This window comes from Tetrao urogallus, assembly GCF_951394365.1.
Source record: "Tetrao urogallus genome assembly, chromosome: 1".
Taxonomy (NCBI): domain Eukaryota; kingdom Metazoa; phylum Chordata; class Aves; order Galliformes; family Phasianidae; genus Tetrao; species Tetrao urogallus.
This window is the reverse complement of record NC_136813.1, coordinates 141,107,180-141,123,168: the sequence shown is the minus strand read 5'-3', so window position 1 is coordinate 141,123,168 and position 15,989 is coordinate 141,107,180. Positions and strand designations below refer to the sequence as shown.

At 45.1% G+C, this 15,989-nt stretch overlaps 1 protein-coding gene across 1 annotated transcript; it reads left to right on the top strand.

The window, feature by feature from the left end:
- Nucleotides 1-1,620: 1,620 nt before the first annotated feature.
- PRDM4 (PR/SET domain 4) lies at nt 1,621-15,956 on the top strand (the record flags this gene model as incomplete). The annotated part of the gene is given in 12 exon segments (XM_079536900.1): nt 1,621-1,643; nt 1,645-1,672; nt 1,674-1,812; nt 2,468-2,653; nt 5,055-5,855; nt 8,586-8,735; nt 10,001-10,119; nt 10,832-10,917; nt 11,667-11,794; nt 12,329-12,643; nt 14,131-14,299; nt 15,650-15,956. Coding segments are annotated over 12 exon segments (2,451 nt in total).
- Nucleotides 15,957-15,989: the final 33 nt, after the last annotated feature.

Genomic DNA, 15,989 nt, shown 5'->3' with positions numbered 1-15,989 from the left:
TCCCCGCTCCTTGGCGGGGCCGCTTCCTGGCTGTGGCGCCCGGCGGCGGAAGCGGCCCCCGGCCCCCTCCCGCCGCCATCACCGCCGCCTCCTCCTCCGCGCTCCCCCGCCCGCGGCCGGCCCCGCGCCGCTCGGGGCCCCGCCCATGAGGCGGCGGCGGCGGCGGTTGCGGCCGGGGCAGGCGGCTGCCCGAGGGGCGGCGGCGGGTCGGGGCTGAGGGCCCCGATGCGGCTGCGGCCGCTCCGCCGCCGGGAGAGGCCCCGCCCCGCCGCCGGGCTCCATGTACCCCAGGTGAGCGGCGCTGGGGCTTAGAGGCCTGGGGAGATGCGCGGGCGGCTCGGGCCTGGCACGGGAGGGGGGAACGGGATGCCGGCCGCGCAGCGCCGCCCCGCCGGGGACGGGGGGCCGTGGGACGGAGCGTCGCGCTGGAGCCGAGCTGAAGCGCGACGAACGTTGGCAGCCCCGCGTGCGGGGTCGGAGCCGGGGCCTGCGTGAGCTGCGGCTGTTCTTCCCCGCTTCCAGGCCCGCGGTCCATCACGGTCGCGTAGCTGTGCTCGGGCGTGCTGTTCGCTCAGCCCGTGGGCGAGCGGCGGTGCCGCGATGGGCAGAGCGAAGGCTCGCGGAGTTGCCCGCAGCTGGAGGCGACGACGGTGTCCTGTCGGTATCATTCGAGGACCGGTTCGGGCCACTCTTGCGGCATCACGCCCAGTGGTGTGCCCTGTGACGGCTGGCTTCTCCGCTGCCTGGGGATTTGGGTTGTTGGGCGGCCCCTGCCCTTTCTGCAGCTCTACAGCTGCTTGAGTGGCTCGGGAGGTGCAGCCGCTCGGCCAGAGGTTGTGTCACCCGTGGTGCCAGTTTTCAATAAGGTGAGAACACGAACCAGTTCAGAACTAGACTGGTAAATCTCTGTAAAATGGCTATTCTGCAGAGGTGGCTCTTGTCACCGTGGGCCAGGTTTGGAATTGGGGATTTTGTGTCCATTACCGATTTTAAGCCATCTTCCCCCCTCCCCTCACCTGTTTTTAATCTTCAGATGTGAAGTACAGACGTCATGAAATACAAATTGGGTGATGTCCAAGTAATTGTGACGTTCAGCTTGCAGATTGATCTGCCATTACAATACTGTATTTATAGTGGCTTCGACTGGAAGAAATGAGACTTTGTATTCTGGATAGAAGGGAAAGCGCTATGCTCTGATTTGTCTTTTTGATCTGGCTTTCTACTCTCGGTCACTGCTATCAAACGAGACTAATATATTAAGTTCTTTACAGAGAGAGTGGTGAGGTGCTGGAACAGGCTGCCCAGAGAGGCTGTGGATGCCCTGTCCCTGGAGGTGTTCAAGGCCAGGTTGGATGGGGCCCTGGGCAGCCTGGTCTAGTATTAAATGGGGAGGTTGGTGGCTCTGCATGTGGCAGAAGGGTTGGAGATTCATGGTCCTTGAGGTCAATTCCAAACCTGGCCATTGTATGATTTTGTAATATGGCCATGGCATGATCACAGTGTGAGTGGCAGATGTATTTTATGCTTTGCTTTCTAAGTCAGACTTTTTATGTGTCAGTACCTGGTTTGAGTTTGTGTTTATTCAGCCCTTCTTCCACACGGTGCAGTCAGTACTTGGGAATGCTCTTGTTTCTGTTTCTCTTTTTTTGACCTCCGCTCTCTGTTCCCTGCCCTCTAGAATGAATGAAATGAACTTGAGTCCTGTAGGAATGGACCAGCTGACCTCGTCCTCTGTCGGCAATGCCCTGCCTGTCTCAGGGAGTCACCTGGGATTGGCAGCATCACCCACTCACAACACCATACCAGCACCAGGTAATGGGAAAAGCTCCAATTAAGGGTATTGCAGCTGATACTCTTCATTTTATTGTCTTGTGAAAGTTCATAACTGGGTAAGCAGTGCTTGCCTTGATAGCAAGTCATGTCTTTTGCAAGTAATAGAACTATGAAAAGATGGACCATAACCCAATTGCTTATGTGGGAAGACAAGAGGGATGTGTGCTTACTAGGCTTATACATTAGTGGAGGTCTCATTTAGTTCCAGTGGGGTTTTTTATATTGTGGATGGGTGTGTGACTGCAGAGTCCTTTGAAATATGACCTTTCACTGTCGCTGCAAATCTGCCTCTGTTTCAGTCCATCTTTACTCTGATGAAAATATTTTTTCATCCATCAAGCAAAACTATTTTCCTAGGTGTTCATTCAGGGGACTGCACAGACACAAGTCCATTACAATTGCAGAGTAGATTCAAATCTTACTTAGTGTGTTCAAAGGAAGATCTAATCATGTGCAGACGAATCTCTCAGTGCTGTGATAACTGTGATCCTTTCTTTGAAGCCCGTCACCTTATGCTGACAGCACCATGTTTTACTTCCACAGTGAGCTGAGGAATTAGTAACCTCTTTGTTAACTTGTTTGTCCATAAGCTCCTGTAGTTTCATTGAATTTAAATGGGCATTTTCTTTCACAGGTTTGCCGGTTGCAATTCCAAACTTGGGCCCCTCCTTGAGTTCCTTGCCCTCTGCTCTGTCTCTGATGCTCCCAATGGGTATTGGGGATCGAGGAGTGATGTGTGGTATACCAGAGAGAAACTACACCCTACCTCCACCGCCATACCCTCACCTGGAGAGCAGCTACTTCAGACACATTCTACCTGGTGAGTGGTCTGCTGCTGATGGATGGAAACCAAGAGAAATTTTTTAAGAGCCCCTTGGTTTCTGTTCTGAAGCAACTGAAACATTTTGCAGAAGTTTTCTTGTGGTCTGATGTGTCATTTACAGAGCTTCACTTTCAGATCTCTGTTTGTATGTGTATATATGTATATGAAGAGAATTGTAGGAGATGAGCTACTCAAACTTATCGATAGATGGTATTAGATATAGATATTAGGAGGAGGTTTTTCATACAGAGGGTGGTGACACACTGGAACAGGTTGCCCAAGGAGGCTGTGGATGCCCCATCCCTGGAGGCATTCAAGGCCAGGCTGGATGTGGCTCTGGGCAGCCTGGTCTGGTGGTTGGCGACCCTGCACATAGCAGGGGGGTTGAAACTAGGTGATCATTGAGGTCCTTTTCAACCCAGGCCATTCTATGATTCTAAACTGAACCTCTTACTGCTCCTGCTTTAAGATCAACAGAATGCAAGGAATACCTCGTTTTGATGTCATATATCTTGGTAGAATTTGAAAACTGCTGCTATCTTGTTGTTGCTGTTTTTCTGTAGTCTCAAGTAGCACTTGATATGTGTGTAAAATGGTTACAGTACTTCAGTGCTCAAAAGGAGCAAGCCAGCAGTTAAGGAGTATAGTCTGTTTCCCCCCCCCTTTAGTCCATGGTGTAGTTTTTTCTTCATTTTTGTTCATAGTTGGTTGCCAAATGTATTGATATCTATCTTGAATCCCTCTTAGCATGCATACTAGAGTAAAAATGTAGAATTTTATATGTTACTATATCAGGACATGGAAAACTGAGCTGTAAAATGTAGACCTTGTTTTGTTTTGCAGCTAAGATTGACAGGGTGGCAGGGGTTAGATAAACTTCAAGGTCACCCTGTGGGTGTTGTTGGTTCAGCCTTGGATGAGGAAAAGAAATACAGCAGCCCAGATCTCGTCCGGCTACCTGACAGCTCATGTCTGGATTTGTCAGCTGCTTAGTAGTAACCTTCCCTGCTGCATTTACATGCCTGCCATTTTGTGGGCAAAGAGTAGAGGAGAAGGCAGTGGATCTGAGGGCAAGAGGTATTTGTCATCCTTATGAGCTGGTAGAATTCATGCAGAAATGTGGGGTTTGTTTTTTTTTTTTTAGCTTTTTTTTTTTTTTTTTTTTCTCTAGCCTACTTGATGTTTAGTCTGATGTTTTTAGAGCTCTTCTGTCAGTCATCTTACTGCCTTCAAGAATCCTCCTTGTTTGGGCAACAGGGCAGCATCACTTGTAGAAATGTTTGATGCAGCTGATCAAATTAGCCACCCATTTACCACTAATTTCTTCACTTAGCCATTTCTGGGGGGTTGTGTTGCAGAGAGAGTAACCATAATTTCATGCTTACAATACCGGATGTGTTGGAATGGAAAATTTTTACAGTACAAATGGCTCATAGGGTTCAAGGCCAAAAAGAAGCGTGCTAACTGTGATCTTGCAGAATCTGCAAAATCTTTCTCTGTCTACACTGTTTACTTGATTGTGCCAATGAATTTCCTCCAAAGATTTTTTCAGCTCTGACTAACTGAAGAAGTGGATGCTATGTAAATATAGTAATTTCTTTAGTGTTTCTTTGTATCTTAAATCTGGAGGTTATTTCCTGTTCAGGAGCTTCCTGAACTACCAGAAAAGATGTTAGAGTTTCTAATTTAAATTTAACCAGTCTATCGTTTATAAGGAGAAACAGCATACTTCCTTTCTAAGGAAAAAGAGAGGGTGATGCAAGATACTTTTGAGAGACATTAGTCTTTCAGAAATGCAGTTGATGAGCTCTGAGATGGAGGAAGGTGTAATTAGTGATAGAGCAAGGAAGTAGTTACTGTTACAGTTTAAATACTTGAGCTGAAAAGGGTGTATCCTGGGGAACTGTTTCTACTTCTAGCAAAGATGAACCAGGGTTTAATCAAATATTAGATTCCACTAGAAATCCTTCATTGCTTCTGGGCTGGTTCTTAAGAATGAAAAACTATGCCTAAAATGCAAAGAGCCTTTTCTGATTCGATCAATGTGCTGAGGAGTCTAGACTAAATGTTGGCAGAAACGTGGCTCTTTGACAAATAGCTAGGAGACAAATGACTAGAGTTTAACAGATAACCAGAGACTTTGTTGGATGGAAGCTCTGTCTTTTTTTGTTGTCAGAAGATACTCTGGCAAGAAGGGTCAGGCTGGCATACATTTATGAGGTAGGTTTTTAACTGGGCATAATATAAAGAGTGTGTCTCCTTGTATTGGCAGGAGCTGAGCCAGAACACACTGGTAGGGATTTAGGTTTTAATGTACTACACTGCAGTGATGGGGTATTTTTGCTTAAGATTTGAGAACTGATGACGTCTTACCTCTTCTCCCTTCTCTTTCTACCAGGTATCTTATCTTATTTGGCTGACAGACCTCCGCCTCAGTACATCCATCCCAACACTATAAATGTTGACAGCAATCCAGCATTGTCAGTGCCCAGCAATCCCTCAGCCCTGGACCCCTACCAGCCCAGTGGAACCGTGGGGCTGGAACCAGGGATTGTGCCCATGGACTCCCGCGCAGTCAATGCGCACGGTGCTCAAAACATGCATCCTAGCGACAGCCACGAGGTAGCTCTGGATAGTACAATCACTATGGAGAGTGTTTCGAGGGTAACCAGCCCCATCTCTACGGATGGGATGACAGAGGAGCTTACAATGGACGACGTAGCCAGGGATCATTCGCAGATCCCAAATGGCTCCCGGAGCCATGAACCTTTGGCCGTAGACACGGTGGGAAGCAACTTGACGCCAGACGCAGTGGGGCACGGCGGTGTCATCCCCATTCACAGCAGCACTTTGGAACTCCCTGTCCCTGTCGTCATGGAGCCCGACCACATCGCTGGGCGGGTGGCAGGGATGTCGGACAGCACACTAAATGACTCCATTCATACCGTGGCCATGAGCACCAACTCTGTGAGCGTGGCACTCTCTACCTCACACAACCTCGCTTCCCTGGACTCGGTAGCCTTGCATGAAGTGGGCCTCAGCCTCGAGCCAGTGGCGGTGTCTTCCATAAATCAGGAAGTAGCCATGGGGCCGGGTCACGTGGATGTGTCTGCAGACAATCTTGCCTTCGTACCGTCCTCTCTGCAAATGGAAGACTCCAATTCAAACAAGGAGAACATGGCAACCTTGTTTACCATATGTGAGTGTGCATTTGCTACTTTCTTTGGGCAGGAGTTGTTTTGCAGTTGTTGTCGGGAGGGATAACCTAACTCTTGTTGTCAGTCTTATGGATTTCTGATGGAAGAAATATAGCTGTTTAACAAGTCCTCAGAAATTGGAATACTGACAGGGGTAGACTAACCTCCAAACAGTAGACACAGTAGAGTGTTATAGCATTGTTCTCTTTGTATCACTTTCCCCTGCTCCCTTAGGGTTGGAAGTTTAGCTCTTTACGATCATGCCTTTTGTGGGTACGCTGATGCTGTTCTTTGCAAATGATATCTTGTTTTACTCTTGTTCCTCAAAGTCACGTAACAAATGACTCATTTTTCTCTGCTTAAAGAAGAAAACCAACAATACAAGCTGTGCATTTCACCGACTGGTCTAGCTGTTGAGTTTGATGTTGTGTCATTTCATAAAATTATTATTAAACTTCAAACAGTCACTGTGGAATTGTTCTCAACAGGATCTATTGGAAAAAAAGAGCAGGAAGAGGGAGGGAAGTTTTTAATATTTCTAATTATTCTCATCAAAGGACCTCAGTACACAAGTTAGTTGCTCTTTTAGGAAAAGAGAAGCAGTGGACGTTGCACTCTCTTACTCCTCTCATAGTTAAAGGAGTTGTGTTTGAGAATTGTCAAGTTCTCATTCCTGGGGATGGAGAGTTGAACTTCTACTTGCAACCTATGTGGCTTCCTGCCCCTGAAGTGTAAGGCCAGTGGTGTTTATGTTCAGTTCTGTCAGCTGTGGTAGCATTGCTGATCACCACTTTTGCACATGAACTGGACTTGCAGCTGCTTGTCTTCTGACGAGATTTGCTTGCAGAAAATTTTTAAGGAATTGAAAGAAATAGTGTTTGATCAGCAATGGGAGAGGTGCAGTTTAATGTGTAGTCTCCCGAGTCTAGGCAGGTACTTGAATTAAAATTTTTGTTCTCTCTAATAAGCTCTGACTTAAAATCAGATGGCTCTAGGCTGTAATAAAGCTGCAACTCCTAGGTGAGAAGTTCTGCCATTGATGCACTCAGGATTTCCCGCTAATGTCTGTTGCCTGTTGAAGACAAAATGATCAAAATACCGTCATACACAACGTGCTTGTGATGAAGTCACTTATTTACACTGATGAGAATCTTGTTATCACTCCTGAGACCTAAGCTGTTTCCCAGCTGGTGTTCCTCATTGGTAGGATGTTACAGTGGCTACTGCATGCCATGTGATTTATATTTCAAATCACATGAATCTTTGGCTTGGGAAGGTTTGCGTTGTAACTTGTTCTTTTATAGCTTTTCCTAAATAAAATATGGCTTTGTGTCCAGGCAAGTGACAGTAAGGAAGAAGAATTGTATCAGAACCTCTTGATGGTTTTTCATTACTGAGAAGGCAGAAAAAAAAAGTTTTTCAGAAAACTTTTTACACTGTTCCTAAGCAGGAAGAAAAAAGTGTGCATTTGCTACAGTCCAAACTGGTTGTGAAATGAAGAACTTTAAAATCAGCGGTGCATGGTAGGCAAGGCTTAAGAACTAGTGTTAGAAATAGTATTTCTTGTTACTTGGGTCAGGTGTAGCCGCTGTACTCTTACATGTCGTCTGCATACATGAAGTAATTCTATATAAGCTCTGCTTGATGGTATTCTGAGTGCCTTACTGGCTGTAACTGTATAGTTGCTCAAACTGTACTTTGTACAGAATCAGATTCTGGTATGCTAACATCTCTCTCCAAAAACCTCTTCTGAAGACTTAATAATGGACCTGTTGTTTATGCGAACTGAAGACCACTTCTGTGATAAGGTGTTTTAAACAACTGCACTTGAGCTGTCAAGGGACTGAAGAAGGTCTTTGTGGAGATCTGACTTTATCAGCTGAGCACCTTTATTTAGAAGATAAGTGATTTATCAGGAGTGTGTTTACTGAGGTTGCTCCATTTGTGGAGAATTAAAGTGACATCCTTTTTTGAGGTGAGAGCATTTTACGATGTGTTTTTGCCCAAAGTTACTGGACTAAGGACTTACAGCGCTTTGCTTTTTGGCACTGTGTGTGCCAGGTGATGGACTGGGAAGGGGGTGATGCTGACTCTTCTTGGACACTTGATTTGTTCCATTCAGTAGCATCTTGTAAAGGTGTATTCTGTGAGTGTATTGCAATGGGTCCTTCAAAAGAAACAGTGCACTGTCTGAGTTTAAGCAGCAATAAGGGCATTTGTCGGTTCAAAAACAGAAAAACTTGAGGAAGAAAACCTTACCATCCCTCTATATGAATATCCTTGAGGTTCTCCATGCCATAAAATTCTTGTGCTCCTGGTAAATTCAAAAACCATGCTCAGTCAGAAAGCTTGTGGCTTGGCTTTTCCTGCCTTCCATTAGAGGTTATGTCGCTTGTGATCAGAGTGAACGTGGCTTTTCTCCCATGAGCCTTACTGCCAGCTCTGGGGAAAACACCCTCAGTTTTGCTGTAGTTTGGTGAAGAGAAAGGCAGGTGGGGATCAGCATGTTTGATCTGAATTTGATAGGAACAGTGATATGTATGTTGGTGCCCACCTGACCGTAATAAAATGGCACACACTGTTCTGAGCAAAAGCTCCCAAAACTGCTGAGTTAAACAAGATAGAAGCAGCCTTTGGCAGAAGCTGATCTATAACATATTGACAGGGAGCTGGTTGCAGTTCAGTGGCTGTTGCATCCTTTTAATGCCTGCTGTCCTTTCCTCTCTCTGCAGGGTGCACGCTGTGTGACAAGGCGTATCCATCAGACTGCCCTGACCATGGACCTGTCACCTTTGTCCCAGACACCCCAATAGAGAGCCGAGCCAGGCTTTCTCTCCCTAAGCAGCTTGTCCTACGGCAGTCTCTCATGGGAGCTGAAGTGGGTAAGAATCAGATTACTGTGTACTTCTGTGCGGTAGTTTAAATATGCTCACTGCCTGAAATGCAAAACTGGGGGGATTTGAATGTGGGGAAAAAAACACCGCAAGAGAGAAGTGGTTCCCTCTTCTATAATCACCCTGGCTTTTTTTGTTTTTGAATGTGCAAGAACTTCTTGTGCCTGGTTACTTTTTAGACTTCAGCTAGACTGTAGGGGTGCTGCCACACAGTATTACTGTAACATTTGATAAGGTCAAGTGCCAGCAAGGTATGATGTTTATTTTTATCATGTGCTAAATCTCCTGGGCACAGGGCTGATAAGAAAAAAAAAAAAACACAGCAATTGCAGCTTGGGGGAAGATAACAAGTAGAAATAATGGAAGATATTTCTGCCTGCTTATTTATCAGCTTTGTTTGCTACCTTTGGGTCTTCTGGATGCTCTCATTGGAGAATTGATCAAAAGTGCCTCTTCTTTTTTTTTTCCCCCCTCTCCCTCCCCCTTCATCTACATTGGGCACATAGACTGACCTTGTCATTGGATGTGGACCTTGTAACAGTATTACACACCATTGCCTCCTGGAAATCGAAGAATACAGTGTAATACTCTAAGGATCTGAAGGCTAAAGAAGAATGTGATTATTGGCTTGCTTAGTGTTACTGCTTGTTGAGAGTAGATTACATCTGTTGTGGTTTTTTTTTTTTTTTTTAAGCTCCACTAGTTTCCAGTTTATTCCTGAAAGCTGTTCAGTGTATTCATGTAGATCTCTCTCTATATAAATGTTTAATAATAAATAATGTACATGCAGGAATCCCTCTGCCCATGACAGAAATACAGCTGCCTCTGGGGAGAAATGCAGAAGCTGCTTAACAATGCCCAGCAACAATTCTGGAAATTCCTGGGGATTAGGTAGGCGAAATGTAGTTACTGAAACTAGTATTTTCTGCTTCTGCAGAAAGTGCCACGAAAACTTTAATTGGTACAAGTGGCGAGGTTCTTAGTTTTGTAGCTTACTAAAAAGTAAATGACTTGCTTTTGGCAAACACATGAAGATTTGCAGTTGTAACAAAGCGGCTCCCAGTAGTGTCATGTGGTGGCGGTGGTTCTTGTCTCTGCATTAGGTGTGCTCTACATGTGAAATAGAAGCTTTGATGATCTTATGCCTAGATATTACCCTCGGAGCATTATCTCCTAAATCTCCCACTTTTCTGTTAAGCGTTCTTAGTTGTTTAAATCATTGATTTCTGCAGATGTTGGTCTTCTACTGATAGGTGTGTGGACACGAGAAACCATTCCTGTAAGAACTTGTTTTGGACCTCTGATTGGGCAGCAGAGCCATTCTCTGGAGGTGGCTGACTGGACAGACAAAGCAGCTAGTCACATCTGGAAGGTCAGTGGGTGCCCGGCGTGCCTTTCTCTGATGAAAGACACCACATGACACAGCAACTTGTGCATTATCATCCTTGCCAAAACCTGAAACTGATGCAGTTTGATTGCTTAACACTTAGTATCAGCATATCACAGCTCTGTGTCATGTAGCATTCTGGTAATCAATCCTGACAACAGAGCTTCTTTTAATGCCTTTGTGGTTTCCCGTATTTATGTGAAGTGCCAACAGAGATTGTGCATTCCTAGGCAGCACTTGTTTGTTTTGTATTGTTGTTTATTGAAAGTTTCCACTGGCAATAAATCATTTGTTGTAGGAAAGCTGCTTCAAAGGTTTCTTTGCCACATCATTTCATACTGAGAAAATAAAATTGATCTTTATAAATAAAGCAGGTATTGTTTGCCCAGACAAACTTACTTACAAGATTTGGCTTGTAAGAAAAATAACCAGATGCATTTCTGCTGGGAGTTGAAGGTGATGAGTGGGAAGGATGCTGATAAATAATTTTTCTAGTCTCCTGGATAGCAGAGATGCCAAGATTTCTGTGTGAAGGGGAAATAAGGAATAAAAACAGGGCTGTGGCCTTGACAGCGGCAATAGAGACCTCCTGGCATGCTCTAGGTAAACAATCCTCTCTGAGAGAAAGAAGCTCTTTCGCTGTGTTGTTTGCTGTGTTTTATCCTAAGATTGCCATTGTGTTTTTGTTTTCTGATAGATCTATCACAATGGTGTCCTAGAGTTCTGCATCATTACAACTGATGAAACTGAATGTAACTGGATGATGTTTGTACGCAAAGCCAGGTGAGAGCCATTTCTACCATGTTAAGTGTCTTTGGAATCTGGGCTTATAGGAGGCTGTGCTGGAGATGACTCAGCTGTCGTGCTGACTACCCAGATAGGTCATGAACTCAGGATCAGGGGACCCACAGGAAGCATCTAGGCATCTTGGAATGGGTGAAGAACAGTGAAACAAAGTATCCAATGGAGAGTGTTCTGGGGAAGCCAATACACACGCTGTAGTAAAACCTCGTTCTAATGCTTTAAACCAGATTCTTTTCTATATTAGTTTGCTGTGTATTAGCTTGTATTAGTCATCCCATTCCTTTTGGATATATTTGTGAAGGCAGTGATGATTTATTTATTTATTTTCATGGAATCATAGAATGGCTTGGGTTGGAAGGGACCTTAAAGCCCACCCAATTCCAACCCCCTACCATGGGCAGAGTTGCTACCCACCAGCTCAGGCTGCTCATGGCTCCATCCAGCCTGGCCTGGAACACTTCTTTAGGAATGGCTCCTTCTTTAAGCAACCTGTTCCAGTTCTTCACCACTCTCTGAATAAATAGTATCCTCCTAACATCTAATCTACAAATGACTGAAGTAACAGAGTTTGGTTTGTTTTTGTTTGTTTTTTTTTTTTTTTAATGTGCTGACAAGCACTGAGGTTCCCTCATTACTTATTTATAGGAGTTTCCTTTTTGTGTATTTTTTTTTTTTTTTCTGAATATCCCTGGAGCACTTTTTTTTCATAACTCTCCATATTGCTGTAGGAACCGGGAAGAGCAGAATCTGGTGGCTTATCCTCACGATGGAAAAATTTACTTTTGCACCTCTCGGGACATCCCACCTGAGCACGAGCTTTTCTTTTATTACAGTCGGGACTACGCACGGCAGCTTGGTAAGTAAGAACTCGCCTTCATTGGCTTTGCAGGGACTACCCAGCATGAATTCCTTTTAGTGCCACCTTTGGGTACTGTGACTTGGGAGTGCTTAATGTTCCTTGCCAGCAGTGCGCATTACAGTTTCTATTTCATTACAAAGGGAGTGCCATCGCTTAAAAGAAATATTTAATTATCTAATTCCACTGGTCAGGAGCACAAGATTGGAGCTTTGTAGAAAAAGGGCTGATTTTCTTCTGTTTATCTATCCAATGTTGAGTGTCTCGTTCACTGAAAGGTTTTCCTGCTCTCCCCCACCTTTGGTTGTGTTAATTTAGATTTAGTGGTGCTCCAACCCATCTAGAACTTGCCCTCTAAAGCAGTGCAAATGGCCTATATAGAAAAAGCTGGAAAGCAAACATTGGAGCTGAAGGGAGCTGGAGTGAAAACCTCTTCAGCTGGTTTTACTACCATAAAGTGTTAATGTGGATCGTGTTCATTGTCCAATTAGGCCTGGCTGTGCCTCACTGAAAGCGATGTTTTTGTGCCCAAAGGTGTCCCTGAACATCCGGACGTGCACATCTGCCACTGTGGAAAGGAATGTGCTTCCTATGCGGACTTCAAGGCCCATTTGAGCAGCCATATTCACAGCCACCTCCCCAGTCAGGGCCACAGCAGCAGCCACGGGCCAGGCCACGGCAAGGAAAGGAAGTGGAAGTGCTCCATGTGCCCCCAGGCTTTTATCTCCCCTTCCAAGCTCCACGTCCACTTCATGGGGCACATGGGCATGAAGCCACACAAGTGCGATTTCTGTAGCAAAGCTTTCAGTGATCCCAGCAACTTACGCACGCACCTCAAGATACACACAGGTGAGGGCTGGAGACTTCAAGGGTATCCTCTGAAGGGGAAACACTGAGGCAAGACCTGTTCTCTGATCCCTGGGTCAGCTCGCAAAGTATGGCTCGTGTCCGTAAAGCCAAGCTCTTGCCCCCTTTCTGTAAGATTAGCAGCATCCTGAGTGTGGGTAGGAATGATCTTTGGTCTGTGCTGAGCCCAGCTAATGGCCAGGCATCACTGAAGAGTGCTGACTTGTGTGGGATAGGACTGAGATGGATTCAGTGCTTGTAGGACGGTATTTAGCCCTGTGTTTTGCCTGGTTGTGCCGTGCTTAAAAGAGAATTTGATGAGCTGCAGTACATTACAGTTGGGAAGAACCGTGAGGCTTCGTTTGCAAGACAGAAACCCCTTGTTCCTTCACAGCAGCTCTGCTGTTGGCAGCTATGATAGAACAAGTGTTCCCTTCTGCTTATGAGGAAAAAAGCCAACTGGGTTTAAAAGCTTGTACTGTGGACAGTTGCCCACTTAAATGTGGGGCTGAGATGTTTCCCCTCATTGTTACTCATTTTTCATCGGAAGCAAATGGCACAAGACTGAAATTGGTGACTATGGGGTCAGACTGAAGTGGGTAAGACTCAGCTATTTCACTCATCAAAACTCACCAAGTCTGAACGTGCTGATGGCCTCTGTGTGCATTTGAATATCACTAGGGCCTTTGGATATAAAGGAAGAATTGCTAGAAGATTAATTAATGAAAAAGAGAAAAATTAAAAGGGAAATTTTTCAGCTCTGTAGGAAGATGACAGGGAGTAAGAAAGTGTGTTTAACTCAGGGTGAGGAGAGGGGAGAGGATGTAGATAAGTACAGTCCAGCAAGAGGTAGTATGGATATTTTTGCCTGTTTTTTCAGTACGGTTGAAATATCAACTCAAGAGAGAAGTAGAGAAGGGAATGCACTGATGTGCAGTAACTAGGTGGTTGCTAATAAAAAGGAGATACCATTATTTTTACTCAAGAATTTATGTTGGATAACCCTCCTCTTGTTTGCTGGAAAATTTCCTAGTATATTCATTCAGGCTTTAATGGCTCATCCAGGGAGATGGGGTTGGTGTAGACAAGCAGTGGAATGAGAGTCCTGCAGGAAAGACTGAATGGGTGCAAGCACTGCAAGAACAGGATTATGTTTAATAGAAGGGACCAAGTGCAGTGCCCCACTCCACATGAAGGGTTCAGTGCTTGGAAACAGTAGCATGAAGTGCTGTTTTTGACTTGGGGTGGGAAGTGAAATACAACGGGAATGATGAAGTAAAGTCAGGTGCCTATTTTGCATAGCTAAATAGAGATTGTAACTGGTGAGATCTTGATGCACAGTCTGAAAGAACTGCAGGAGGGAAAACAAGCTTTGTTCATAAAGAATCTGCCTTTCTTCAGGGTAAAACTTTTATTCTTCAGGAGTGGTCGGGATTGTTTGCTTACTTCCTCTTGGCACGCTGACTGTGGATATGCGTGTGTAATTGTAGGTCAGAAGAATTATCGGTGTACCCTCTGTGACAAATCGTTCACCCAGAAGGCTCACTTGGAATCACACATGGTCATCCACACCGGGGAGAAGAATCTGAAGTGTGATTACTGCGAAAAGCTGTTCATGCGGAGGCAGGACCTCAAGCAGCACGTACTTACCCACACACAGTAAGTGAGCTCTGGGGATGTGCTGGGCTGCAGTCAGTAATGAAGCTTAACGGCCTGGGAATTCAGTGTGCAAATATCTTGGCCTAGGGAGCACAGGTTCACCTTCTAAAATAAGGGAGAAGTAAGTCTGGACAAATGCCTTATTACTGGCCTGCTGCTGCTGCTGGACTATTCTGGTGTTTGTTTGCAATTTTTTAATGACAAAGGAAATTCCAGGCATGCATCCTGTCTTGTGAAATAGCATTCTGGAGCGCTCATCACTGCAGCTGATTTATGTTTAGTTCTCTGCTGAGAACTGTTTCCAAGTCACAACATGAGTCCTTACATTTTAGCTAATTCTCTTACTCAGTTTGTACCTGGGGAATGCATCTGTTCCCAGCTGTTTCTCTCCACCCACCATTTCCCCTCTCAACTCTCATTCATGCACTTGTCTCTTCTGTGCAGGGAGATGCCACCCCCAGGCTCTCCTCCATTTCTCTGGAGGTCTCACCCAATCCTTCAGCCCTGCCAAGCCGGATCTTTCTCTCTGCTCTGAGCATTTTCTCCATCCTGTTTGGAATTACTTCCAGTCCCGAGTCCCTCCCGTAAAGGCTGCTTGCCTAAATCTAATCCCTCTGCTTGTTTCATTTTCAGCATCTGGTTCTTGTATGCACTTGGAATCAGATTGTTGCTGCTTTCCTGCTGCCTAGGAAACAGCACAGTGCAGCAAGCATGAGAGAGACGAAGAGATTTGCTTTTCTTGTTCTTACAGCCAGAGCAAGGAACACTACTGGTGGGAGGCATTTTGCACAGTCATGTGCAATTTGACTGTTGCAGTCTGGTAAGCCTCAGCTTAGTATTTACAGCTGAGGTTTGTTAACACTCAGCAGCTTTGTTCTTTTTATTATTTTTTTTTTTTTCTTTCCTTCCCTTCCTGTTTGTGCAGGGTGAAAAGAAGGGGGGGCTCACCCTTCCACCATGGCAACACCTCTGTCCTGCCAAAACGTGGAGCTTAACCAGAGTCTGGTCTCACATAAAAGGCAAACAAAAAAAAACAAAAAAACTTGCAGAATTTTTTTTGTTTGTCTGATTTATCATTGTTAAAGATAAATGGTTGGTTGCAGGCTAGGAGTTGGTCCTAAAAGTTTGACTTTTGCCAGGCGCACTGGGGGAGCAAAAATACTGCTTTTTGAGAGAAAACAGCATTTACATGTCAGTGTTGTAGTTATGCTGTTATTTCTGCTTCAGATGCATTGGAACCAAGATTTAGGAACAAGACTGACTCTGCCACTTGCACTGTCACCCACCTCCCTATAATTTAATACATCAGCTGCCTTGCTGCAGAAGCAAACTGACTTTTTTCTCTTGCAGAGAACGGCAGATCAAGTGCCCCAAGTGTGACAAGCTGTTTCTGAGGACAAATCATCTGAAGAAGCATCTCAACTCACATGAAGGAAAGAGGGACTATGTCTGTGAAAAATGCACCAAGGCTTATCTAACCAAATATCACCTCACTCGCCACTTAAAAATATGTAAAGGCCCCACATCCAGTCTGTCAGCCCCAGAGGAGGAAGAGGAAGATTCAGAGGAGGAATTGATAGACTCACTGAGGACTGAGGACTGTAGGATTAACAATGGAGTCTACTCAACTGGTGATGCCCTCACGGGACACAAATGAAGAAAAGGGAAATTCTCATGGATGTTAAAACGG